At 44.2% G+C, this 27,265-nt stretch overlaps 1 protein-coding gene and 1 long non-coding RNA gene across 2 annotated transcripts; one reads left to right on the top strand and one right to left on the bottom strand.

The window, feature by feature from the left end:
• Nucleotides 1-424: 424 nt before the first annotated feature.
• On the top strand, nucleotides 425-24,848 carry LOC111076228 (GTP-binding protein Di-Ras2). The gene is made up of 7 exons (XM_022369923.2): nucleotides 425-662; nucleotides 13,348-13,851; nucleotides 16,450-16,617; nucleotides 17,054-17,163; nucleotides 19,757-19,950; nucleotides 23,583-23,712; nucleotides 23,790-24,848. The coding sequence occupies exons 2-7, from the start codon at nucleotides 13,687-13,689 to the stop codon at nucleotides 23,863-23,865; spliced, it is 843 nt and encodes a 280-aa protein (XP_022225615.1). The 5' UTR covers nucleotides 425-662; nucleotides 13,348-13,686; the 3' UTR covers nucleotides 23,866-24,848.
• Nucleotides 23,601-26,167, bottom strand: LOC121404153. Its single transcript, XR_005967751.1, has 3 exons — nucleotides 26,075-26,167; nucleotides 24,103-24,343; nucleotides 23,601-24,032 (listed from the first exon to the last, which is right to left on the bottom strand). It is a non-coding gene; the product is annotated as an uncharacterized LOC121404153 (long non-coding RNA).
• Between the last annotated feature and the right edge of the window lie 1,098 nt (nucleotides 26,168-27,265).

Genomic DNA, 27,265 nt, shown 5'->3' with positions numbered 1-27,265 from the left:
TCAAGGAAGAGTTTCTCCCGAGAATTGTTCGCTGATAATTCTGCCAATTGCCCAGAACGTACTTTGGCTTTTTATCAAATTCAACTGTCAGAGGAATTGATATCACCCGAACACGGTTGACAATGCCTGAGGAGAGGATAAACAGCTCGCAATCTTTGCAGCATGTTTGAGGCATAAGCCGCCATCAGACGACATCAGACATCGAAAGCTTTGTTGGTTCTGAACCCGACTATTCCTAGAGAGGTCCTGCGGGCTGCCTAGCCGACGCCTGCGCCTTGGGTGGTTGCAAGACTTGTTAGGTTGGATGCCCAACCTGCAACATGTTGTGTTTTGAATGCCTGTATTGGCGGCAAGTGTCCGTGTCCCTGCCCGAGCCCTATAAAAAGAACGACTCGAGCGGACAGTCAAGCAGTTTGAAGCTTGACAGCAACGCGCGTGTTCCGAGATCGACAGTTCCCCAAAAGGAAACGCTGAAGAAGCGACGGTTACATTTACAGTTCTTCGTCCAGTGGCATTTTCCAGGTGTCTGTCTGTGGCTTTGTGTGCTCGTGATCGGAGAGATTTGCGCGAACATAAATCAGAAGTTTAATCAATCTCACGTGCCGACTTGCAGTTTTCCAACAGTTTTGCCAGTTACTTCGAGGTGATTAAGTATACGCCAGGTAAGCCAGGGGCACAGAGCCCACCGACCCACAGGCTTCTACTTTGACCTACAAAGGCCTGCAGGACATGTCCCCCAGTAGTACTGTGTGTAAGTGTGGGAACGTCCGGTCATTTGGAATGCGTCCAGGCACCATTCGTGTCCATCCTCTCCTGCATTTTATGGCCGCATTAAAACATAAACAAAGGCAGTGGCTGAAACAGCAACGACGCACGTTCTGCTTGTAAGTGCGAAAAGGAAAGCGGACTTTAAAGTATCTGGGAAACAGCAAAAGTAACGGCTATGGCGGAAAATTCAAATTTTTCGCATACTCCGTGTCCGTATCCCTGCCCCTGCCCCTGCCCCACCCCCTTCCATACATAGGTGTCTTCAATATCCAATTTTAACGGCATCATCCGCTGGAATAATAAAAATTTATCGTAAGCGCATTAAATTTGTAGCTGCCGCAACTTTTACTCCGACTCTTTAGGTTATTTTCTTTTTTTTTTTGTATTTCTGTTTTTGGAGGAGTAGAGTCAAAGAGTCCTTACGGCAGTTAACATCTCTAAGTAAGCTCTAAGTTGCCTGTAGATCTGCCTTTTGTGTGTTCCGAGCTGGAGGGAAAAAGCGTTGTGCCATGTTGTGCATTTTTATTACGATTACACACGGCTCGCACATGGCGGCAGTGGCAGCTGGCTCCCCCTAAAGCATATCTCATAAATTCTAAATTTGTCAAAGCCAAAATAGAAGCCAAAATCAAAATCCTCTCTCCCTCCAATCTATTCATAGCTGGTTTTGGGTTTCTATAATCGGATTTAGCCATGTTACCTAGCAGAGTTTCATAGCAGGCGTACCCTTGCGCTACGCGCATCTCTACTGTGATTGAAAGCACTCTTGAAGCCAGGCTGTGCCAGAGATGTTACAGATGAATTTTAGAGTAGGAGCGTTGCCTAGCACACACCCTATCTATCACCTTTTTTTTTGTGGAAATAGAATTTTAATTTGGTTTCAAATTTCGCTGGAAAAAGCCAATCCTCATCTGCGTATTCATTCATTCATTTAATTTCTTTTTTTTCAATTTGTAATTCCATATATTTTTCTGAGTATTTCGCAATGTGCTTGGCGCTTTCTGATGAAAGGCAAACAGAGAGTTGGGAAAAAAGGTTTATCACTCCGGGGTCCGGGACCCTAGAGACTCGTATCTAGGAATTCGGCAGCGAATACAAAAACGCAAATTGTTTGCGTTACTCACTCCCAAGTATGAATGAATAATTCGACGTTTAAAGCTAAGATTTTCCTTGGCTGTGGCTTCCAGCTGTCAGGACGGGCGTTCTAGCAGATGTCTGAGGATAAGGGAATGGTGGGTGGCCAAAGCCCACTGCTCACCTGTCGCCTTCATCCCCTAATGTACGCGTATGCCTATGTTCCATATGTTTATGCCGGATTAAATGTTTTTACTGCCAAACTGTAAATGGGGAATAACGCACACCCACATACAGCAATGCAGCCAGATATACGAGTATGTATGTTTTATTTATTGTATCTTTAATCAGAGCAGAGCCCAGCAGCTGCATGAAAAACCCCCAGGGACACTCACCCACACCCACCACCCACAACTCGCCGAACGCCCACTATGTTATAACGAAGTCTAGACCGGATGCCACAAGTGCGGCGGCAGTTGCCATAGTTTTGCCATGGATTATTCTCTGGAACAACTCTGCCCCGATCAACATGATATCAAAGCCAAGTTTTCCCCGTATTTATGCGAGTGTCTGTGTTGTGGTGGTGGCCTTTGTTTGGGACTTCTGTGGTTCATTACTTCCGCCGCATCGTTATCATTTGTCAGGCACAAAGGAGCCCGCGGCTGTGGCGTCTATTAATTATATTTGCCTCATCTAATTGATAATGTGAATGCCTGCCAGTCTCTAGGGCCCAAGGTTTTTTCATGTTGTCGGGGCATATTCGGGCATATGATATGTGACTGGCACCTTTGAGGACCTGCAATTAATTGGCAGCTGCTGGGTACTGCTACTGCGATATTCTGTCTGTCTGCGACTGGCACGCCAATCTTATTTGCATATCACTCATACGCACAGGGGCCTCAGCCCTGAGGATGTGCTCTGACAGCTGGTGAAAATTGCAATACTTATGCAAAGGGAATTTTCACAGGAAAGTGCACATCAGTCGGAGTGCGAGCATCAGAGAATAAGATAAATCCTGCCACTAAATGCTGTCAAAAGAGCTCACTTTAAGACTGGAAAATCAGTCTGTTGTTAAGCTAAAATTAAAATCACATAAAAGGTTCAAAGCTTCCACTTGGCCAGCCAACGGCCAACGGCGACGGTCCCTTCCTTTCCCATGTGCGTGTGGCCCTCGGGTTTACGCCTTGATACCTCCATTTCCACTTACTTTAATAGAATTTTGTTCCTTTTTTGCGGCAGCACTTGTGAGCCTACAGCCATCCTCAACCCTGCCCGCCAATGGCTTCATTGAGTTGTCACCCACAATACACTTTTGGGGGCCCTATAGCCTCTTGTTGCTGCGGTCGCATTTGATTAAAGTATCGGCCCCGGATCCGACCCTTTCCGTTGTCTTCCACTCATTGATGAGAACACCGATGGGAATGGTCATGTTTGTTCTTGTGCTGTTTTTATGGTCTAACGGATTTTGCTTTTTGGCCTTTCTCCGCCCATTTCCCTGTCCCATTCCCTCTGCTTCACAGACTTGTGTATTTTTGAAACTTTATTGAAATTTTATTGCATGGAATTTGTGTCTCAACAAGCTGGGTAGCTGGGTAGGGGGTATGGGATGGGATGGGATACGCTTGAAGGCACTGAATGACCATTAAACGCTTTGTCTACAAGACTGTGAAGCCTTTCAGGAATGTGGGCCAATGGAAAGCAAACAAATATCGCATTATATTAAAAGCCATTTCAACTCCAGCTACAAAATGCCCATTTGACTTACTTCTCAGATAGAGAGTCGAGCCCATAAAGAGTGTGTGTGTGTGTGTGTGTGTGTGGTGTATGTGTGAGGGGAAAAGCGATTGCGGCACGTTCCTCAACTTGATATTATAATGGGCTGCTGACACATAGAATATGCAAAATGAGCCACACACAAATGTGCTGAACAATTTGCAGTAATTGCACAACGATTTCAAGCAGCCAGAAAGCTTTTTGCCACAAACAGGAAATTATGCAGAACGCCAACAGTCCCAGAGCGGCAGCTAGGCAGATAGGCAGGTGGGTGGGCAGGTGGTCTTTGAGGCATGTGGCAGGACGAGGACCAAGACCAGGCACAGCCATAGTCCTGCTGGTGCAACCTAATTAACGGGAACAATTCAGTCACATTAGCAATGCATATTTACGTTGAAAATTCTCATAATTTGATAACACGGTTGAGTGAACAGCTGTTGACGTAGGAGCTAAGGTGGTAGCGGAGGCAAGTGCGGGGCTGTTGCCTGAAATTTGCACTCGATCAAGTGGAAAATCAAAACTAAAGAAAACCACGAACCGAAACCGAAAACAACCCGTAAACTCAATTGAAGGGCAGCTGAGTGCATTCCAAGAAGAAATCAGTGACCAGCTCAAGATAACTGACCGCAACACTGGAAGGACATTCAATGGCACCAGGATACAGTCCGAAACTTTCTTTGGTTCAATTTCAAAGTGTCAGATGCAGTCAGTACAACCTGAACATTAACTCTGATAGATCGAAGCCGAATGGGAGGAGCAGTCTTTTCTGTACGACACACGCCCTTTCCCTTTACATGCCCTTTCCCTTTAAGGGGGTATGAGTAGTATGGGTAAAAAGAAAAAATGATGGCATATGCCTCAGTGAATCACTCAAAATGTCCGCAAGTGCGTTCGCCTTTCCCTCTTCTCGGGCTTTGGCTTTGGTCATTGACAATCTCGACTAAACTTCCGCTCACTGTGGGCCAGTTTTTGTTGCCATTTTTTGTTCACCCCATCACCTGTCCAAGTCCAAGTCCAGGGCCAATCCCCAATCCCCTCGCAGCGGTGCCATATGCACAGCACAATCAATAGGTTCGTATATTCCATCCATTCCGCAGTCGCTTGGATGCTTCGAGTGGGCAAATGAATTTTCTAAAAGTTTCCTCGCCGTTTTATGCATTTCCCTTTTTTCTCTTTTCTCTTTTGTTTTTTTTTTTCCTGATTTCTGGCCGTTTTTCACCCAGAAATGGCCATGATAACATCAAATTGAGTTCGTTTCATTTTGCTGGACTTTAAGCTGCTTTAAAGTACAAAATTTGAAAATCAAGGAAATGGTTGACCCGTCGGGCGATTACATCAATCCACAGATCGGGAACCTCCTCTTCAATGGGCATGGGTATCGTACCCTAAGCAATTAAATTCAAATCGCGAAGGACAAACAATGAAACATAAAAAAGACATCAGACCAAACGAACTTATGGGCAATTTGGGTCCAGCGAAAGAATGAGATGATAAAATTAGACAACAGCCACAGCAGACAGACACAATCAGGGCAGCATCAATGATGATTACGATTACGGATATTATTATGTTAATCGAGATTATGATGACAGTCATCAGCGCCTCATCAGGCACGGAACAATCTGCTCCTGTCCCTGTACCCTGTCCCCTGTCCACTGTCTCTGTCCCTGTTCATATTCCAACTCAAACTCAAACTACAGCCGCGACACAGACACACAAATCTCTTTATAATCGTCTTGGTTCGGTCGGCAGAAATCTTGACAAGGAAGAGAGGTTTCCCCAGAAGGGGCGTGCCGTAGTCTGGCTGTGGGAATGGGGGGCAGAATGAGGGATGTTTTTATGCCTACACTTATAAATTTTTATTTGTTGGCATTCCGCAATTTATTTTATATCTTTTCTAGCGGTGGCAACCCCTACGAATGCTGTCCGCGGGCAAAAAAAAAACTTGTTTGCCTGTCCGCCAGTAGTCCCTTAGCCAGGTCGTCTGTCGGTCCATTTGTTGGTTTGCTCAAAGGCTCTGTCAATGGCTGGCGGGTGGCTGGGTGGAAGAGCGTCGAGCTGCCATTCCCAGCCGGCTACACTTTGAGAAAGTTTTGAGGCCTCAATGTGGGCATGGAATCCCGTCAAAGGGCATTTCAGTGATAGGTGGGGGGTGGTGTGGATGGGAGTGGAATCTGGCAGAGAGGCCAAATCAAATTATGTCCACTTTGTTGTCCTGACAGCACGGAACTGACAAAGCCAAGTGGGCTATGTCCGAGATGTGCTCATTAGGTCTGATATGATGATCCGATTGTCATCTTTTTATACTCGTCATAAGTGGTGCGTGTTCCGGGTTTTTCTGAGCAACTGACATCGATGCGTATGCGCATTATGTATCTTGTAATTTCAAAGATCGACGGACCCTCTTAAAAGGGTATACTGGGAGTAAGGGGAGTATTGGATAAAAGAAGTTTTCCCTTCGACTTTCAGAAATTCATGCTGTCGTTTCGTGCCTCGTCCGTTGTTATGCTGGGAATGCTGTTTGTGATTTTTCTTGCTTTGCCTTTTGCTTTTTTTCACATTTTTTACCGTGTCGCAGCAGTTCTTTTCCCCCCCTCCCATTACACTCCTCTGTGGCTGTACGCACTCCGTTTGGTTGTTTTCGCTCGTGTTTCCGCTGCTCATTCTTTCTCGTTTCTCCGAAAGTCACTCAAGCGTAAGGCGCGTTGCGTGCTTTATGAATCTGCCCTGGGTTCCTTCTCTATTACCTTCTAGACAGCTTCAACTTCTTTATGTACTTCTCTCCATCTTTACTGGCTCTCTCTCTCTCTCTCTCTCTCTGTCTCTATACTTTTTTTTACTCTTGGCGTTCTCCCACTTATTTCAGGGCTTTTTTCTGCTGCGCCTTTTGTGCTTCCTCGGCACTCTTGTTTATTAAGTCTAATTCAATTTTGTGTGAATTTTATTTTGTTGCATACATTAAGGTGGATAGTCCTGGTCTCAGATTCGTCTTGAAGATCTAGGATTCGCAGGAACACAGGTAGAGAGCAGGCTGTCATCACAGTTGTAATTACACACTTGCCCATTTGAAGTTCCTCAATGAAGGTTTTAATTAAAACTTTGATAAATAAGCTCAATTTATCCAGGAAGGAATTTTGAATTTCACAAAGCCATGGCAACGCTCTATCCTGTGTCTTAGTCTCTGCATGCCTCTGTCTCAGCTCTCTCCCGCTGGTGTGCATTTCTTTGAGAGTGCAGATTTTCCCCCATTTTAATTGAAACTTACCAAGGCAAGGCGCCCAGACGGAGACATGCTTGGCTACACAGAGAAGCAGGCAAAATGAAGAGAATGTGAACAAAATTCATTTGACAAAGTAAATGTTAGGGGGATGGATAGCTTCAAAAATCGTAAATAAATATCTATAGTATTGCCATGACAATATTATTCATTTAAAATGCATTCCTGATGCTTCTCCTCTGATTTGGCAAATTTTAAAAGTCTTGATTATATTTGCAACTGATTTAAATTTTTGTGGGAATTGCATATTGCATTCTGTTTGTGTTTCGGTTGAGGCACAAAATGATACAGTTGGTTGGAAGGTGGGGGGGAGGGGATACAGTTGCCTGAGTTTACGACGTTATTTCCACAACTGTTTCTATTATTCAGAATTCGAATGAAAAGCGAACAGCAACATGCATATAAATTGGAGTACACATGGCACGCAAGCAGGGAACTCCCTGGACTGGAGGAGAACAAGTTCTGTTGGGGGGTAGCTTATACATTTTTAGCGCTATTGACATAGACACGGACACACACAAACACACTCTCAAAGACAAAGAGAGCGAAAGAGCAAGCGCTATGTAAACACACATGAGCTGCCAAAATCGCTCGACACAGGACACAGGGAAAGTGCCCCAAGTGGGTCGGAGACGGGGGCGCAAGTCAAATCAATTGACGCCAAGACGCACTCGGCACACAGATACAGACACAAACACAGACATGGCCATTTTCATTGTCATTGTGTGGGTGAGCATTACGATTAACCTACAAAGGGCGGCCGCGGGGGCAGAACAGGCAGACGTGTGCCAGGGTCCACATGCAACTGCAGCAGCTGCACAGACAGCCATGCATGCCCCACGGGCGTGTGGATGGGTTTACGACCGACGGCGGGGACAATTGTGAACAAGGTTTGCACTCTTTTGGCCAAAGGGCAAACACAAAGAGTGGCGGCAAGTGAGTAAGTTCTCTTTCGCCGGTCTGTCTCCCCTCCCTACACACTTACCCCTTTCCACTCATCCCTGGCGCGACTGCCGACCCCTCCAGTGTGACTGGTTGGTTTGTTTGTGTTTAATTTGCGGTTCAACAGATGTTGACAATCGATGACAGGTCTGCCCCTCTGGGCACTGACTGCAGCGCGAACAATCTGCACCTGCCCCAGCTCCAGCTCCACAGCCAGCTCTACTCCCTGGCACCGCGTCCACCATCGCCACTGCACCAATCAAATCCTTCTTGCGCCTGATTAAGTTTTTGCATTAATTTTCTTGCACCCTCAATGATTTCCTCCCCACAGCAGCGCTCTAGTCCTCGTCTTCGTCCTTGCCCTGCCTTGCCTTGTTTGCTTAGCCATTAGCTGTGGAAGCTGTGGAAGCTAGAACCAGCATGGCAGGGCTCTGGCTTTGAGGCTGGGTGGCGGACACCCTGCGGTTTACTGACCTTTCTTCACTCTCCACTTCTGCCAGCTTCTTTTTCAGCTTCTGCCAGATTTTGCCTTGCTGGCTTTTCACGCTTCAGCTGCAATCCGATTTATTGGATCCCCCAGCTGAAACTTCTTACCATCATCATCAGCAGCATCCCACAAATCGCACAAAGTTGATTACGAAATTTTGCGTGTGCCAGGAAACCTTTTCTTGATTGCGAAAGCGCTATGGATTCGATTGGGATCCGATTGCAGCTGTCGATAGGACAAACAATAGCAATAAAAGCAATAAAATACACCGCCTAAAATGTAAAATGTAAGCACCTTTTAATGGCACTCGTGTGACCAACTCAGTTATGGGAATTTCTCCTGTTGCTGCCTTCTTGTTCGCTCTCCAATTAGCCGCATGGCTTCGAATCCCAACTACATCAAACTCTTGTTCCAACTTTCCACCATTGTTAGTTACAATTTTGCGATGTGGCTGCTGTTGTGGCTATTGCAGAGTTTGCTCATTGAGTCTACGCTAAGGACTCACACCCTCTCGCCCTCTCCGGATAGCATAATGAGAACGCTGCCAGTGTAAAGTGTTTGCCCAAGCGGCGAGCGGTCAAAGTAACGCGACCTCGCACCCTCACCACCTATTTTTAGATACGAGTACCTCAGCAAAGTTTTTAATAACACTTAAGTCGAGCAGATAAAAGGCGTTCGCCAGGAGTTCCAGGCAATAGGAGGGGAAATGGCAGAGAACACTCTTGGATCTAGCTCCCTGGTCGCTTTTCGTTCTCGTCGGTCATTTGCTGTGATTAGTATAAATATGTAACAGCTAGTGACCCATTTTCCGCACACCATTGAGCCAGAAAAAGGAAAAAGGCTTTAAAGACCAGCCACCGCGAAAGAAGAGTTCAAGTTACACTGAGCGAATAAAAGAGGAACATACACAGTGACCAAAAAGAAGCCGACAAAATTGTTAAAATAACAGAGAGTAGAATTATAATATTGACTTCCTGATTTTTCTCAGTGCAGGTCTGGTCGGCGCTTATGAGAGTTTTGTGTCTGAATTGAACATCAAGCACACCTCTGGGGGCGTCATGTGTGCTGTGCTTTGGTGGTGTGTTAGACGGAGCCATAAAGAGCCGCCATCATCGCTGTAATCAACACTTTAAGGGCGATGCTTGTTGGCCCCGTTTTCGCGCCACCACTTTGTAATCATGAAGCTGTGTCAACGACCCCTAGAGCGGAGAGAAAGGGGTGCTACGCGACGCCAGCCTGACGACCAGAATCGACAACGGTATTTTGCCATCAGCCTCATAAAATAATTTGTTTATAGCTGTGACCGTTTTTGGCCCTATTAGCAGTTCAAATCCATGGCAATAAATCTTCGAGCTGGGCGTCAGGCCGGGCAGATTCGTTTGCAAACCCGCAATTTGCAACCCAACGCCAGATGCCAGATGGCATGACGCGTGGCCCGTTTGTGTGTGCAACATAAAAGCGTATTTTATGATTTAAGCATCGCAAAGCCACAGGACGCACAGCCCACAGCATAGACACACATGCTGAAAGTTAATCACACATAAAATGTAATACTTTATATTCGGTAAATGACCCTGTGCACGGCCTCGACTCAATAAAGTTTCTAAATTGTCGGGTTTTGCGCAATTTTGTCGTAGCACAAAATAAATGGCATTTTGGGTTTTTTGCATTAACAAATTTCAAACAAATCAAGCTGCTCTCCCAAAAACAATCTCAATTAGTTGTGGTCCGGTCGCGGTTAGCCACAACATTCCAATTCTTGGTTTCTGGGACGTCGAGCAAGCTCACTCGAAGAAACTTGGAGAGGCAATAAATTAATTTATATAAAGACTTGCCTGAGCTGCTTTGGACACGATACCATTTAGCTATGAAATAAGTTTCAGGTAATTTATTGATTTAATGTGGGAGCCTAATAGCTAAAGATATCATACACTAATCTATAGGTAGAATCTGTTAAGGAAACATGACACTTTGTGGCGCTTATTTCTCGCTGTGTGGCTGCCGATGGCCAAAGGTTAGCGCATGTCCATCATTCGCAACAAAGGCAGTTCACATAGTCCAGGTGCGATCGAGCGGAAGCACTCACGCACACACACACACATCCCACACATTCGAGAACGTCCCCTGGCAAACTTTTCGCGGAAGCTTCTGTGAGCGGTTTCCAAGAACTTTTGATTTGCCTGCGGCATTTGAGGCATTTTAATCAACTATGGGGAACAGTCATTGGGCAGCTTTGGCATGAGACTAACAAATATTGGTAAACTCTCTGGACCCCAGTGATAGACGTGGCCTGAACTGTGTCCAGATGCAAATAGGAAAGTTAGTTTGTCATTCACAAGGGACAGACAAACTGTATCTGCATGTCTCTCCTTTTCGATGTAAATGCCCCATGGGGATTCTAAGAGTTTTTAAGCTCAGAGTCAGAGAGTCAGTCGAGTCGGACTGCTATCTGCTATCATGTCATATGCTCTATTTTCTCGCCATTGCACACAAATCCTTGGGTACTTGGGTACTTGGGTACTTGAGTACTTGAGTGCATCTCTCTGCCCCATTGTTGTGGCAAGCAGGCAAATGTGCTTTTGATGACATTTTAAATGCCGTCCGTCGTGTCAAGAAATGCCAAAGCAGCAAAACCATCAGCATCAACATCAACAACTCTGGCCTGATCCCTATCCGACCTTTCTGAAACTAATCAATAAATCCGTTTTCGCTAGTTTCAATCCACGTGTTTTTCAGCTTATGATTTCGGGAGGTAGCTTAACTCATTCGTAGCAACATAAATTGATTTTCAACAAAGCTAAAAAATTGAAAAAGGAAGCACCAATTTTCGGTTTTCATTTCTGGCTTTTTTTCAGTGTCTGTTGCTTTTGCTTTTGAACACATTTGCAATTTTTGGGTGCTCGAGCAGACACGTCCCGGAAAAGTTTTCAGAGGTCCTTCGCTCTTTGAGTTGTTGATGACATGTTTGGGTGGCAGATAGAAACAACAGAAAATGTCAACAGCAGGAACGTTTTCATTTGCGGCAAACAGGAAAAATTAATTCAAGTTCCGCTCGTTCCTTCAGTGCGCTTTAAAATGTAAACGCGTAAACTTTTGGTCGGGCCCGCTGTTCTTTAAAAATATATATATGTATGTACAAGTATGTACATATGTATGTTCAGGCGCAGGCCCAGGCCCAGACACAGATGTCGCTGGTACGAGTACTCCCATGTCGGTTGCCTGCTGTCTTGCGACTTCTGCGTGGGCCTACTAGATTTAATTAAATTTTTCTGTGTAGCGGAAAACATTGTCATGGCTGCTGCGTGTGCCAAAGTTTGCCGCGTTGCTGGGCAGCATTCAGCAGTGAATTAAATTATAAGATAGATAGTCCCCCATGGCATACGCATACATATTGATATTCCAATCATCTTACTTTCCTCTGCATTTCCATGCAATTAGCAGCATTACTCCAATGCTTTCAGAGTTGCTCTCCCACTACCCACTACTACAAGCACTACACATCGCATTAGCCAGTGCAGACTAAGTACTCCTTCCCTCCTCCCCTCTATGCCAGGCTCTTTGAGAGCAATACAGATGCAAATGCATTCCCCACATGCGTAGGCAGCTGCGCAGGGTTTTCCGAAACGGATAAAACAAGGAAAATATTGTGTGGAGCAACAAACTTCACAGGCAAACAGATTTCTCATTAAAATTTATCATCATCACAATGTAAAATGGCTGTGAATTTTGCATATATATATATCTCGTACCTTCTAATGATGACACACAAGACACGAGTCAAATAAACGAGAAACAGCTAGCGGCGAGTACGAGTATCTAGAATATAATCGAAATTTGTCTGCTTTGAATATGATTACAATCATCTGCATTATTTTCCAACAATTGTATGTAACCTGCAGATAAACACTCCATTAGTATTCCAGCATGAACCCAGCAATTAGATATCCTTCCAATTGTCTAACCTGTCAATAAAGAGCACCTGGCACGCAGGCTAGTGAGAGTTCATTCGGCTGTCTGTTCGTGCTGAACATAACTGAAACAACATTTAGCAATTGGATCTGGTCTGTCGCCTCTGGTGGCACAAGCATCCATGTCAGGGGGAGCAGTTTATTAGTTCCCAGTGTGCATTGGGGGTAATTATCACCAGATGCACACTGTGCACCGAAGCCCTCAAGTTGTTATCTGTTGGCAGGCGTTGAATATTCAGTTATGTCTTTAAACAAAATTTTTCCAGCCATGTGCATTGGCCCCGTTCTTGCCCCGATCCGAAGCACCTGCAATATGTGCACTTACCTGGAAAAGATACCAATTTCCCCAGCAAACCTAATTATATCATCATGTTGCAATTAGAGTAGGTAGGTGGAAAGGAGATTGCTGAGTGTAGCTGATATGCCTCTCAGGTGCAAAGCGGCTATGCCGCTCGACTGACTTGCAAAAAAAGCTTGAAAATTGAATTGACTACGTGCACTTAGTATGCAGGAGTATGGGTACAAGTACGAGTACATTGCACAGACACTGACATAGACATGGTAAAGGGCCTTCCGTTTCATCTGCTTACGACTATATCTGTGTGCTCTATCGCTACTATATTTAGAATGCCTGAATAGCGTACAGATACACACTGGGTGCGGGACATCCACAGCAGCAGCCACTCCAGCCGCTGCAGCCAGCTGCTACTTGTCTGCAATGAATCAGATGGCTGGATGCTGGCTTCTGTATCGATGTGGGTTTATTTGGACTACAGACTTATCTGATTTGCGAGGCAAACACGTGAGCCGATTATGATTACATACGAGTGGAAGCTGCCGCTGCAGTTGCAGTTGCAACCATAGCTTTTGGCTCGAGCTGCGCAATTTGTTGAACATGCAGGGCAGCAAAGTCAATCAGGGCCGGCAAACATAAACAAATGTTCTTCAAGTTTGGAAAAGGAAAAGTTTTAAATTAAATTCTGAAATATTGGGTTGGTTGCTCTAGAGCCAAAGATTAAATTTAAATTAAAAATTTCCTGTTCTATGTTTACTTTTAGCACATAGCAGCCACCCTCGAGCGGATGCGGAAATCGCTAAAGAGGAAGTCCGCACGGTTCTAGCTGCTGTGGCAATGGCAGAGGTGAAAGTGTTGCCAGCACACCAAAATTGAAGCGGAAACCGGAAATCAAACTAAAGTGCGACGCAACACGCGAACTCATAATGTTCCAGAAACAGAAACACAATAAAACATAAAGCCAAAGGCATTTCATTGAAAGTAAACGACACAGAAGGATCCTTCTGCACCAGTGCCTGGAGAGCAGAGCACTCTTTAGTGGGAGGCCAATCCCTTGAGCGACAAACGATTCACAGTCTAAACAGACAACGACGACGATATAATGGCGGACTTGGAACGCATACGCCTTGTTCTGCTGGGCGGTGCAGGGGTGGGCAAAAGCTCCATTGTAAAGCGTTTCCTATTTAAAACGTACACAGACAAGTACCGTGCCACCGTCGAGGATCTCTACAACCGCGAGTACGACCTGGGTGGCGTCACGCTAAAGGTGAGTCTGTGTCCGGGGTCCGAGTACAAAGCATTGCCATGCCGTAAGTGCAAATGAAAGACTGAAAGTGCAAAAAAACTTGTACTGTGTTAGGATTCATTGTGGTTACTTGCTGACATTTTCAAGAGGAGGAGCACCTTTGTTTTCCGTCGCGTATTGTTCGTTTGCACTCAAAGTGGATAAGTTAAAGTGCAAGCCTGCCATTAGAAGCGGAATTCATTAACCCAATCATAGTGAGCATACCATCAAGTAGCCAGAAATGCTGCTCGTAAGCACATTAATTAGGCTGAAATCTACTAATTGGATTTCTGGAGAATTGCCTCTACTGAAGTCTCTGACAACATCACTAACAGAAGGTATTAAATTCCATATGCAAGGTATAATCCTATACACGTGTGTTCCTTGGTTACCTTGGTCTCACGGTATGGCATGGAGTGGAAGGGATGACGGCCTGTGAGGTTGTGGCTAAGCGTTGGTTGTGGTTGCTCATTACCTGTTCAATCTCTGCACAAGGGCATAAATGAGCAGGATTGCGCATACATATATTTAACAGGAAAACGCAAATTAAACGAATGACATGTTGTAAATTAATATGCACTTGAGGCAAGTCTATGTTAATTGTTTTTTCGTGGTATCGTGGTATCAGGGTCTCTCTTTCACGATTCCTTCATTTTCACTAGAAGAATCTGGATGAACCAGTGCTTGCTGTGCTCGACAAGGACGTGAAGCTCATTAATCACGCTCAAAACAGTGAAAATGCCATTGGGAAATTTGTGACACTTTCCACACAGCGATGCCCTTAAAAAGAAAGCTCAGTACAGGGTTTGCGGAAATGGTTTATGTTAGTTTAGACGAGAAGATTTTCCTGAACATTTTTTTTAATTACTTCAACGTTTTAATATATATATCACTTTGATGTCGATATACTGTGAATGGTGAAATTCTCTAATTTTGGACACTTAAAGTTAACTTTGTGCTTTCAATGGAGCCTAGCCAACTAGCCAATTATAGCAGAATTCGAGAGATTTCCATCCGAATAGACAACACTGGCAACTGCCACATTCTTGGGGCCTTGTCATGGCTGGGAACTTCCTGCTGCGATGGCACATCTCCCCCATCCTCCACACTTGCCAGTGTTTAAGCTGATTATTTGCTGCTCAAACTTGTCTCACACCGCAAGCACCCTAACGCACGAGTAGTAGTACGGGTATATCCGGGAAAAGTTGGGCCACAAAGTTGATTAATAGGTAAACTGGATAGGAGGGGTCTGGGCTGGGCGACTGCTGACATGTAACTGATGGTAACGTCACCTTCATCACCACCAGCCAGCCACCAACCATCTTCATCATCATCATTATTATGATCATCATAATCGCTGTTGATGTTGGCAGAATTGATGTTGAAAGGCGACATCGACACTGTTGGTGGTGGCGTCGTCGTCGCCAAGTGTTATTCCCAGGCTCCCTTTCCAGGAAAATGTTTTAATTAATTTCATTTTCGCGCCCAATGGCCATCTTAATGGGGGAGAGGTAAGGCGTGGGCTGAATAATCGTGCTTAGATTGAATTCCACTCGTGGGCTGTCAGTGTGGCTTAAAGTGATTTATGCAGTCTCCAACAGCAAAATGCATCCAAATTAATTTTACCTAGAAAATTTGCCACTGGCTTCTCCTGTTGCTATGGCTCCTCCTTCTACAGTGTTGCTGCTGTTGGGGCTCTGCTTAATGGCCTATACTCGAACTGGCGAACACAAGGAGCAACTGCAACCCGCTGTGACTGATTCTGGGAGCTGCGTGTGGTCATCAAATGGGAACATTACATTGCACTAAACGATTTTCTGCGTCTAAAAAGCAATTTTGTGTCGTACGAGCATGTGTATGACGTAGCCATACAGCTATAAACTCGATGCCTATGAACCGAACAATGAATAATGAACAATGCCGATGCCTGCCACATGGACACGAACAGAATTGCTGTCGCAAATATAAATTGTGTCATTTCGTAAACTGTTTTTAATAAAGTTTACTCATTCGGTTACAAATTTGCGTCACAATGGCCAAGGCTGAATGGTGGCTGGATCAGGAGGGTGGACTCTGGATGGCTGCAGGGGGGAGCAGACACTGACACTGCTAAACGTTCGGCTTAGGTTTTAGCGTTGACGTTGGCCTTAACACGCTTTTGACACTGCGGCTGGAGAACAATGCGTATCGCGTATACGCCACACAGCAACGATAGATATACAAAATAACAGATGCCGACAGTAGGGATTAGGTGGCATCAACTGAGCATTGAACGGGACACGAGGCACGAGCCGCGAACCACGAACCATCATCCAAACGCAGACACCACCACGGGGTACGGTACGGTACTTGTCCTTGTCCTAGGCTCCTCTTCACATTTAAAACGCGACTCTTTACAGAACTTGAAACTGGCAATGGACTGGCAGTTTTCTTTAATAAAATTGCGGGAAACCCAATTAAATTTGGCTCATCAAATATGAAAATGTACAGCGTGCGGCCTGTAATCAAATTTTAGTCATGGGATTTTTCATTACACGTAATTTTTGCTCATCAATGTTGCATGCTCCGTCTCTGTTGCAGGTGGACATTTTGGACACGTCCGGTGACATGCAATTCCCCGCCATGCGACGCCTCTCCATTGCCACGGCGCACGCGTTCATGCTCGTCTATGCCGCCACATCAGCGCCCAGCTTCCAGTGTGTGAAGCAGTGCTTCGAGGAGATCCGAGAGCAGCGCGGCGACTTTCAGGTGAGTGTTGCAGTTGCAGTTGCATGAGGAAATGGAAATGGAGATGGGCTCCTGCATTTTAGAGGGAAATCACTCATAAGCAGTGTGATTGCCGCTGCTCGAAAAGCAATTAAAAATGCTCTCCTTTGAGGCGGAATACCACCAGTTGAGAGCTTAGGCCCCACTCAGTTCTCTTGTTCACCGACTCTGCAGCTGGCTGCTGTTATTGTTTTCCTATTCGCTTTTCCGTTTACCGCTACGCGCTGCCATTGTTCCCCAGTGTCAATTATAGCGCATTTCACCCTTCCACCGGGAGCGTGGCTTTGTTTGTGCCGTGGCTTTCAGCTTCCCGACATTGCGTTCAGCGTGAACAGTACAATTGGACCTGCCCCTGCTCGTACTCATACTCGTACTTGACTCGACTCTTACTGCTAATTCCGTCTTTGTCATCTCACAGGACATTCCTATTGTGATTGCCGGGAACAAAGCCGACCTGGCACCCACCCACAGAGAGGTCAAACAGGAGGAGGTGACAGATTGGGTGTTCTGCGAGCTACCGCGCTTGAGGTAAGTTCAGCCATTAATTCAACAAAATACAACTATGTATTTCCCCAAATAAAATTGCACAACAGCTGCGGCAGGCGACAGCAATTAGGGGCCAACAAAGCCAATGCCATGTCCTGGCAGCCCCCAAAACCGCACAACCACCAAAACAGCTGCAATTTTCATAAGTAACGCAACAAAGTGGAATTAAAAAAGCTCCATAAATTGTACGAAACCTCCCTTTCAACCATCCTCAACGCCCCGCACCATACAACCAAACAGTTCAAATAGGAAGCGAAATGGCAAATGGAAAACTGCAAACTGCAGAAGGCAAACGCCAAACGGCGCAATTAAATTGCTACAAATGAAATTAAGCGACGGCGAGCGTGACAGCAGGCAGTGAAAGGGAGTGCTGGCGAGCACTTCCCGGAGCCATTTGCCACTGAAATCAGTTTCATTGTCCGAGGATCGGGTTGCGGTGCTCATTAAATGGCATTTGTTACCATACAAAAAATGGCCCATTTCCAGCAGTAACACGAGCAGAACCAGCTGAAAAACTGCAAATTGCAGTGGGGCATTTCACAGGAAATAGTTTCTAATTGGCCATATTCGATGGCACTGCAATCGGTGTCGCTGTCATGTAGCATATCACCTGGTCCCAGTATGATACAAGTACGTATTCGTGACCATGCCGAACAGAAATATGATATGACTAACTACATTCAATGTTAGTTTGTCGGGCTGCGAGAGAGAGAGAGAGAGATGACAGGACTATGACTGTAAATTGCTGTAATATTTCTTTAAGGCACTTTAAGATCTGCTGGAACTGACCTGATTAACTTGTGTATGTTCCGACATCAACACTTTTAATGCATTTCTCGCGTGACAATTGGCTCTGAAAGGGGGATTCATGTCCTCTCCCATAAAGGAGCCTCGCACTTGCCTACAAAGCAGGCAGTTTTCATGTTGTAATTGCGGCCTAAATACACCGCAAACCAGGGCCCGTAAAAATCACTTACAATCACATACGTGCCGACCGCCCTGAAGGGGCTTGGCATAATTCCATTTAAGGTGAGGAGGAGCAGATCGGAGCGGAGCTGAGGCCAGTCCCAGGGCGGTGGATAAGGGGAGGCGTGTCGGGGCCGGCTCGTGTTGCGGGTAAAACATGCGTGCGTAAACTTATTTAAAAGCACCAGACACCACACAGAAGGCGCACTCAACCGTAGAATGGAGATGACAGAGGATGAAGCAGGACACGAGACACAGGACACGGGGTGGCAGGACACAGAACTCACGCCAGCAGACTATTCGCGTTAGCATTACATACAAAATCCCTGCTGGATTAAACATTTACGTAGATTGATGGTGCGGTTTTGGGTATGTCAGGCTGGGCTGAGAAGCGCCTTAACCCCATGGCCACAATCTCGCACCTCAACACAGCTCACCACAATCCCCCCTCCGCATATCCACTTCCACTCCCGCTCTCACTGCGCTGCCACAACCCCAAACAGACTTGACGTGGCAAGTTTTGTGAAGCATTCTCCAGCCCAGCAGGAAGCGGCAATGCACTTTGTGCTCTGCTGTTGCTACCTGACCGTCCGTATGTCCGTCTGTCCGTGTTCTGTCTGCGGTTAAACGCTACGAGTGTACGCCACTCGAGTGCATTTATCAGCCTGACTGAATATAAATACATACTATCAGTATATGTTTGTACGTATAGAAACAGTGCTCACATTCACTCACGTGTAATTGGTTTACTTTGTCAAAGGTGGAACAACGTATTTATACAGCATTTAATTGCAAAGTCATGCGCATTTCTCTGGCCATTTGTGTTTGCTGTTAATATGAAAAAACATTACTGTGGCTATGTGGACAACACTTTTAGTTTGATTTACTGCTGTGACAGCTTATGGGATCAACCATTCAGCCATTTATATGTTTTTTTTTTGGATCATTCGACCGTGAAAATTAAATGAAAATCTGCGGAATAAATAAATATTAAATATTTTTTTTTTGGCTGAATGAGCCGTAAGGATTATATCTACAGGTCTGTTGAGTACTTGAAATAAAAGCAATACATTAATAATAAATTAAATTCTCAGAATATTATTATTGATAATTTTAAAACATTGAAATATTACGCATATTTCAGTTGTTTTCAGCGCACATGGTTCAGATATTTTCAGTTTATTTTACGATATTGATACATGCATATGTTCGGCATGGCAAACGTGCCTCGTTCTTGACTCCGGCCTAGCCGCAGCTTGTCGGCTCAGCGAATCGGCATGGTGGCCGCAAGTTGCAGCGAAACCATGACATGCTTAATTCGTCCATTAGCCACTATTGCCACTGTTACTGCTACTGTTCCTGCCCTCGGATCGCTGTCGTTGACGCCCTTGCCACTTGCCGCATGTCCCAATTTGTTGCGGCACACAAAAACACCGAATGTTATGCATCGAACATGCTCGTATTGTTGCTGTTTGTTTTTCGGAATTTACATTTTCGCTTGTTTGAAACTTCGGATGCATCCATTACGTATACGCAGTGTATGCATAGCTTCAAAAAGTATCCTTTTTTTTATAACAAACCTTTTTTTTTGCCTTTTTTTCCTTTTCAGGGCCAAAGTCCTCGAGTGTTCAGCGAAAGAGGACAGCAACGTTACTGAGCTGTTCAAGTCCCTGCTTTCCCTGTCCCGCTACCTGCCCGCCAGCAGCGGCAGCAGCGGGTCCGGCGGCGGTGCGGCCGCTGAGGCGGCGCCCAGCGGATTCAAGCGCCGCTCATCAGCCTACGTAAGCGCCTCGTCTAGTCGCAGTAAGTATGGGACGATCGGAGCGGGACATAATAGTGTGAAAAGCCACCAGTTGCCATGAACATGGCCATGGCCGTGACTGTATTCGCGCGAAATGAAAACGGAAATAACAACCAGCGGCATGGAAGCCATTTTGCGATTGTTTTCAGCTTTTCCGCCGCTCTGGCAGCTTCAAATATCAATTAAAAATTCATATTCGCCAGTTCTGATTGAAAGTTTGGTATGTCGCGCAGTTCACAGTTCAACGGCGGCCAATCCCGACCTTCCATGGGTCCTTCAATGGTGCTTCAAGCGTGCCACTCTCGAGTCCATTTACAACATTATTCCGAGCTTTAATCGCCTCCCCATAAATGCAATAATTAGCGCACGTCTCTGCCAGGTCAACGGTGTAATTAATCTGGGGGCTTATGACTAGGACGCAGTTGCCTCGCAGTTGGCTTAATCAATTATTGATGGACATTTATTAATTTAAGCATTTTAAATCACACAAAACGGTACTGGCCGAATTAAACCGGGTGCCAATTAATGGGCGGTACTTAAACTTGACTACAATTTTGCCAATTTGGCTAATTGAATGCAATTAGCATGGCAGCTACATCGCAGAATTGCTGGCCCCTAATTAATTGTGGAATTCGGCAGCCATAATGGATCAGGACTCCCAGGACATCCCATCGCCAATGCCACCCAATTGACAAAGACAAACTCTTTTTCATTATTCATTGGGCGACAAAAAGGAGGTCCAAGCTAAAAACATGCAAAAAAGCAAAGAAAACCAAAGAAAAACGAAAGACCAGCCAGAGACAAGAAAAGATAACAGTCTGCTTGTGGAAGGGAAAAACCTTTCTCAGCAGCCCCGTGCCGAATTTGATCAAAAAGTGCCTGGGCCAAGCACGTGTATTAATTAAAGAGCTTGACCTTCTAATTACCCAATAATGGAATGAATGGTTTATCATCTCATTACAAACTTAGTGGGCAGCATATGAAAACAGAAAGAACAGCAGAAGGCATCCGACGGCCGGCGGCCGGGTCGCGGCTGGGGAAGTTTTCAATTTTGGCTCCGCAAAGTATAAATATCTAGTTAATTAATGTTTCCCCAAAATGTTGCCGCTGACTCCATCCTTCCCCGCTCATCCCATTAAATGCCAGCCAAATAATTAATTTAATTTCCGCTCAAGAAAAAAGTTGTTGAATCATTACGAGCTGCCGTTCACAGCCATCCTTCTGTCTCTCTCCACATCGCTGCCAATAATTTAATTGTTTGCCTGGAAGTCCTTTGATAACATTTTTAGTTGCCTCAAAACCATGTTTTACCCTTTACCCATTTTCTTGCTTGTTCCTCTCCATTTCCATTTAAACTCAGTTAAAGTTATCAAATTAAGTGCAAAGTTGGCCGCTGGCAAAAGCCTCAGAGTGGATATTATATTTAAGGCACACAATTTCCAGAAAATTTAAATTTAAATGCAAACAAGCAGCCATGTTCATGTACACTTTTCACACTCTCTATTTCTCTCTGCGTGTGTCCACAAAACATATTAAATGCTGGCCAAAAATGTTGTCAAATATTTGGTGCCAAGAGCCACAACTGTCGATGACAGGCAGACGAAACACGGCGACAATTGTGGTCGGAATGGCAAAGGTCGAGTGGCAGGGGTACTCATATCTCCTCTGGTTCAATGGACAGCACAGCTCTAAGAGTCGGCTTGAATGTGCCCCCAAAAATGAGTCTAAGCACTCAATCACTTGAGGAGTCAAGGTGCCGAGACTGTCGCTGAGAGTGGGTCTTGCCACAGTCAAGTAATTGCCTTAAAAAGTACAACGCGGCGTATGCAAAAACAAATCACAGAAATTTCATTTACGGCGCTGCCATTTTGTGGCTGCGATTTTGCGATTGTGTGTGTGCCTGTGTGTGAGGACACGTGCTTACAGCTTAGAAGTGTCGGTGAATGTGTGTATGTGCTTGAGTGAGGACATCAAAATGGCCTCGCGCGTAAGCTGAAACCATGAGACAAAGCCAAGGCTGCAGGCCACATACATATTCTGTGGCTAGAAAGCGGCTTCCCCAGCCCCTCCATTAGATTGTGTCGTTGGGGAGGTTTCGCGTGGCACCGCAAGCAGCCTGTCAGCCCTGGGCCAAACTCAATTGTGAAGAGTTCCTTAATATACTTCAAATGTGAAATACATTCGGTGCCACGTTTATGCGTTGAATCTGTTTGCAGTTAAAGCTTAAACTTCACCATATTCCACCCATTTAACATCTATGGCCGCAATTTGTTCTCGCATAAACCAATTTTATATTGCCAAATGCCATTTAGTCACACAAGAGCAAGGGTAAAATTGGAGCATTGGAGCACACAAATGTTTTGTGTGTTTCTTTCATTTGGAGCTCCACGCAGCTCCGAGGCTGAAGCCGTCTGATGAGAACCCACTGGAAACAAAAGGGAAAATAAAACAAATTTAATTTAAATTTCTGTTACACGGCATACGCATCAATTCCCGCCGCATATGCACAATTTATATCTGCAAAAACGAGCCCCAAGCAAAGACCTACAACCATTTCCACCCTAGCACGAGTACTCCGTATGTGTTTGCTTTTGTGCTTGAATGGCAATATTTTTATGATGCTGCGCTCTGGCTAGGTTAGGGTTTCCAGAATACTCTGCATGACTGAAATTCTGCTGTGGGTTGCGAGCTGTGCAGGGGGTTAGAGAGCCTTCGCGGGTTTTTGATTTTTTTTCTTCTTTTTTGACAACAATGGTGTTACTGGTGACAGTCGCCACAAAGAAGTACTACCACTGTCATGCAACATTCTGTCATACAGACAATCCAACTGCTGACGAGTTCAATAATTCCGTTTGCACGGATCATTAACCCAGATAAATACTCAGACAGCTTAATAGGCTTTAAAATTGTATACCTAAATGGAGTCTGTGCTTTCGTTATGGTTTCCATAATTCACACCTCAGTTCATCCCACCGTCCATTGTACTATAAGCCCATTGTTTGTCTTTGGCTTTATTGGACGATTGAATGGCTCACAAAGAGCAGCAGCTCAGCTCAGCAAACCAGCAAATATCTTGCTCCTGAACACCTCTTTTGTTGAAATTCAACACCTTCTGGCAGGGTAATGGCAGGTTGATTGGGGATTAGTCGGAAGTTAATAACTTCATTGGCGTCACTCACTCGACTTGAATGGGTAAGTGGATGCTGCTGCCTTGAGAGTAAGAGAGCAATCATCTTTTCGGTGCTGAGATGTGATAAGAGGAAAACACTAAGGAGTCTTGTATCAGTCTTATCTTCAAATTCGTTGTGCATATCTGTTCAACCGACTGCGAAAAACTCATTTCGAGGAGCACATGAATTCCAAGGAACTTTCTCGAGTATGGTGCCCCCCGCCCCACCCCTGTTTTCTACTCAAGTTAATTATGGCAACTTTCAGTGGCAGCAGTGCATACTTGAATGAGTTCCTCAGCCATGTGGCAGCAGCAGTTTCTCTAGCAACCAGCAAGGGGCCACGCGCAACACAACCGCATTCGGGAAATTGGATTGCAAACTGCAGCATTCCCTATGTGGTAGCTTTGAGCTTGGCCAAATGAACAGCAAATTTTATAATTAGGAATTATTCAATTTCGTTATAGACAAAAATCGCATGAACAGTCCGGCATTGGGCGGGGCTGGGGGCAGCGGCGATAAGAAGTCCTCCAGCCTCGTCGATGCTGTAGATGTGGCCAGCACCAGTGCCGAGGCGAAACTGAAGCCGCGTTCCAGGTGAGTGACACACATGCCTGCATTCTGGTTTCCCTTTTTCTTTACACCCTTTATATCTATATGCATTGCCTTTTTAGATCCCTCATCCGCCGCGCCTCACGCAAGACCAAACAGCAAATCAACAACGCATCCGATGACTGCAATTTGCAGTAAATATTTTGGGCGTCAGGGGCATAATTAAATTATGGATTATGTGGCCACACAATATGTATTATTTATACTAGTTGACAGTTAATTAGTGTGCATAAACAATGGGCGCGATAACAGCATCAGATTCGTGGAAACCCAAAACCTGCTCAAAGGCAAACAAAACCAGTAACCTGTATGTGTTGATAATAAATGTAAAACTATAAAATTAGTGTATGCATGTTATGTGCCACATTGACTTACCCAAAAAAGATACTCTTTGCCTGCATGGGTACAGGAGCGTACACAGTTTATTTAAAGAGTGCAGATTGTATTCCTATTTTGACCAGACCGCAGGCCGCTGTCCATTTTTCAGATTTCCAAGCAAAAATGTCTCTCAGTTTTAGATAGAGACTTTCGTCAGTCTCTTCAACAGAATTAATTCCAAATATTCAGGGGAAATCGGTTTTGAGTCTGCAGCGTGCAAGCATTAGGATATTAATTCCTGGCATGGATGGCATACCATTTTGAGTTTTTGGTTACTACGGTTTACCAGGGACCGGGGACCAGTTTATTTATATTTGAATTTACTTTTATACGACTACAGAATTTAGATTTTGTAAATTTTATTCCTGCCTGAGGTAGAAATTTGTGTGCGGAATTTAAATTTAATCAGTGACGGGGCAAAAGGGGGATGCTTGGCGAGGTATCGAAGAATCGTAATACAGTTCATAGAGTTCCTTTTGATGAGAAATTAATGGCTCAGTCGTTGTTATTCTGGAAGAAGACTAAATTTAATGCGTTTTCCATTGATTGATTAGCATAATACCCACAGGTATAATAACTTAAACATAGCCCTAAACTAAGGTTAATTGAAAAAGGAATATACATATTTACAAGTATACACATATTCAATTGCACATCTAGCTAACACTGTACTAGTCAATATTGAAGCGTTTCAAAAAATCTAAATGTCTTAATGGTGGTGGTGAATAGGTAAAAGAAGGTTTGCATTTCCTCTCCACTTAAATCAAATACGAAGGTCAAAAGAAAATCACAACCATAAAAAGAGTAATGAATGAAATACCATAAAGCAATTTCGTGGCATTTTCTTTTGGCTTTTAAGGAAACACAAATTAATAAGATAATCTTTTACGGAAAGTACAACATAAGTAAAACCATTTACTATGCAAAAAACGTAATTGTAAAATAAATTTGAATGTTTATCAAGGACTATACAGGGTGTAACTACATATGCTTAATTGCTAAAAAAAAATATCATAGTTTCCATAAAGCCAATTTTTGTTTACATTTTGAGGTACTTTGTGGGAGATTTACTATAAAGAATACTCGTAAAATCGTGCAAACGTTTTTTTTTTCCATTTTCACACAAGTTACAGCTGCCATATAAGAAGAATGGGTGAATGGGGGATACTTAGGAAGGGTGTGGGTGGGTGGGTAAATCCGTTGCAAGTGTGTGAGTGTGTGAGCACTGAGAATCCCTTTGTGTTGTTTCTTTTTCTGAATTACTTAGCCAATAGGATTTATTTGAGATACTACTACGTAATAATCTTTTAGATGGTACAGAGCATGGCAGGAGATAACTAATGGATTTGTATATGAAAAGAATAAAAGCAGATGCAAAGTGAATTGTGATGATATAGTATACTATAACATACGAGTATATCTGCATACGTACGAGTATACACATGTAGTATGTGTGAAGGCATGTACATACATGCATACAAAGTATAACTGTGCAGAAATGTTGATTTGTTTAGTAGTTTAAATGGAGATTTAATATAATTTCTTTGATAATTTCGGTGCAGGCTAAGGCCAAGCCAAAAGTTATTTAGTTATATATGATATGTATAAGAATAAGATATACATAGGAGTTTGTTTTATATGTAATACAGTTTATACATTGTTACTTGGTGTAGTTAAATGAAACAAATCTGAAGAGCCCTCACTGGCGCTCAATATCTTATCAACCAACTGTAACCCTCGTACATACATACATACATGCAAATATCAGCGACTAATGGGAACACTTGGGGTAGCCAGCAGTTTTTTGAAGATTTCGAAGGGTGTTATACACTCATATCACTATACACAGTACTTGGTATATCAGCTGGCTAAACCACTAATCAAATTTTGAACTACATACATATTTGTCTACGTAATTCGATTGTTCTACCAATTAAAGTTAAGCCAAAATGGAAATCCCAATACTTACCAGAAGAGAATCCAAAAATACTGTAACCTACAAATAGTTAAAAGCAAAACCAAAAAAAACAAAATAACTTTCTAGGTGTGCGTATGTGTATCACTGTCATGTACTTTGTAGACTAATTGAATTTCAATTCAAATTGAATTATTGACAATTGTATTAGTCCGTTAAAATAAACCACAATACGTCCCTATGCGCCCCTCTCTAGTGTGTTTGATTCCGTTGCATAATACATTTAATTCCGCATTCTGTGTCCGGTGGACTAAAAGCAGCAGCAGCAGCATCAGCAGCACTATGACAGAAGCAGCAGCAGCTGGCGGCTCGGCAGCTCGGGAGCCATGAAAATGGAACAGTAAATCAATTAAAAGTAGTGCCGTGACCCGCGTATCATCCGCTCTCTCTCTCTTTCTAGTAAGCCAACCGCAGTGTCCATTAAAAGTAACTAATGGAATTTTATTCAAATTATAAATTGCATTGCCCCATAAATTCTCCATTTGCCAGCTTAAAGCAGACGTTTTTGGTGATGATTTGAAATTTGCATATCCGTATATCGATATGGTAGGAGGGAATCTCCCCTAGGAAGGTGTTCTAGTCGATATCTACCGCCCAGCGCCCATTTCGAACAATAAACAGCTTTTCTAGCGAATGGCCTAATTGGTTCACATTATACCGAATGCAATTTACTGTGGCAATGTTGATGTTGCATTAAATTGGCTTAAGCGAGTCCATGCACCGTGTGTGTGGGCTCAATTCTGCGACTGAGAGATTCTAGAGCCAATCCTATTTGCGTTGCACCGTTGCTAAGAGACTTAAAGTAGCTGAACATTAAATTATTTTGAATTTTTAATTGCAACGAAATTCGCACTTCTGTGCATCGTACCGTAACTTTTCAATTGTGGCTGTCACAAATTTTCGTTTTTTGTGTGGGCGGAAGGGGGCGTGGCGAAATTTTGAAATACACTTGTAGCAGTGTGATATCATATGAGTCTGAAAAAAAAATTTGGTAGCTCTAGCTATTATAGTCTCTGGGAACTAGGCGCTTATCAGGGCGGACAGACAGACAGACATGGCTACATCGTGATACTGATCAAGAATATATATACTTTATGGGGTACGTTTCCTTCTGTGCGAAGAACACATCCACTAGTTAAGAGTCGCCCTCTAGCGGAGGTCAAAGGTACTAAGTGTAAGGCGACA

This window comes from Drosophila obscura, unplaced genomic scaffold (assembly GCF_018151105.1).
Source record: "Drosophila obscura isolate BZ-5 IFL unplaced genomic scaffold, ASM1815110v1 contig_186, whole genome shotgun sequence".
NCBI lineage: Eukaryota > Metazoa > Arthropoda > Insecta > Diptera > Drosophilidae > Drosophila > Drosophila obscura.
The sequence above is the reverse complement of the archived record's forward strand: the minus strand, read 5'-3'. Positions and strand labels throughout refer to the sequence as shown.

Bases quoted from the DNA above. Each gene is read 5' to 3' on its own strand.
- LOC111076228 (XM_022369923.2), top strand. From the start codon at position 13,687: ATGGCGGACTTGGAACGCATACGCCTTGTTCTGCTGGGCGGTGCAGGG. The intron at 16,618-17,053 runs GTGAGTGTTGCA...GTCATCTCACAG, and splicing joins AGCAGCGCGGCGACTTTCAG to GACATTCCTATTGTGATTGC. The intron at 19,951-23,582 runs GTAAGTATGGGA...ATTTCGTTATAG, and splicing joins AAGCGCCTCGTCTAGTCGCA to ACAAAAATCGCATGAACAGT.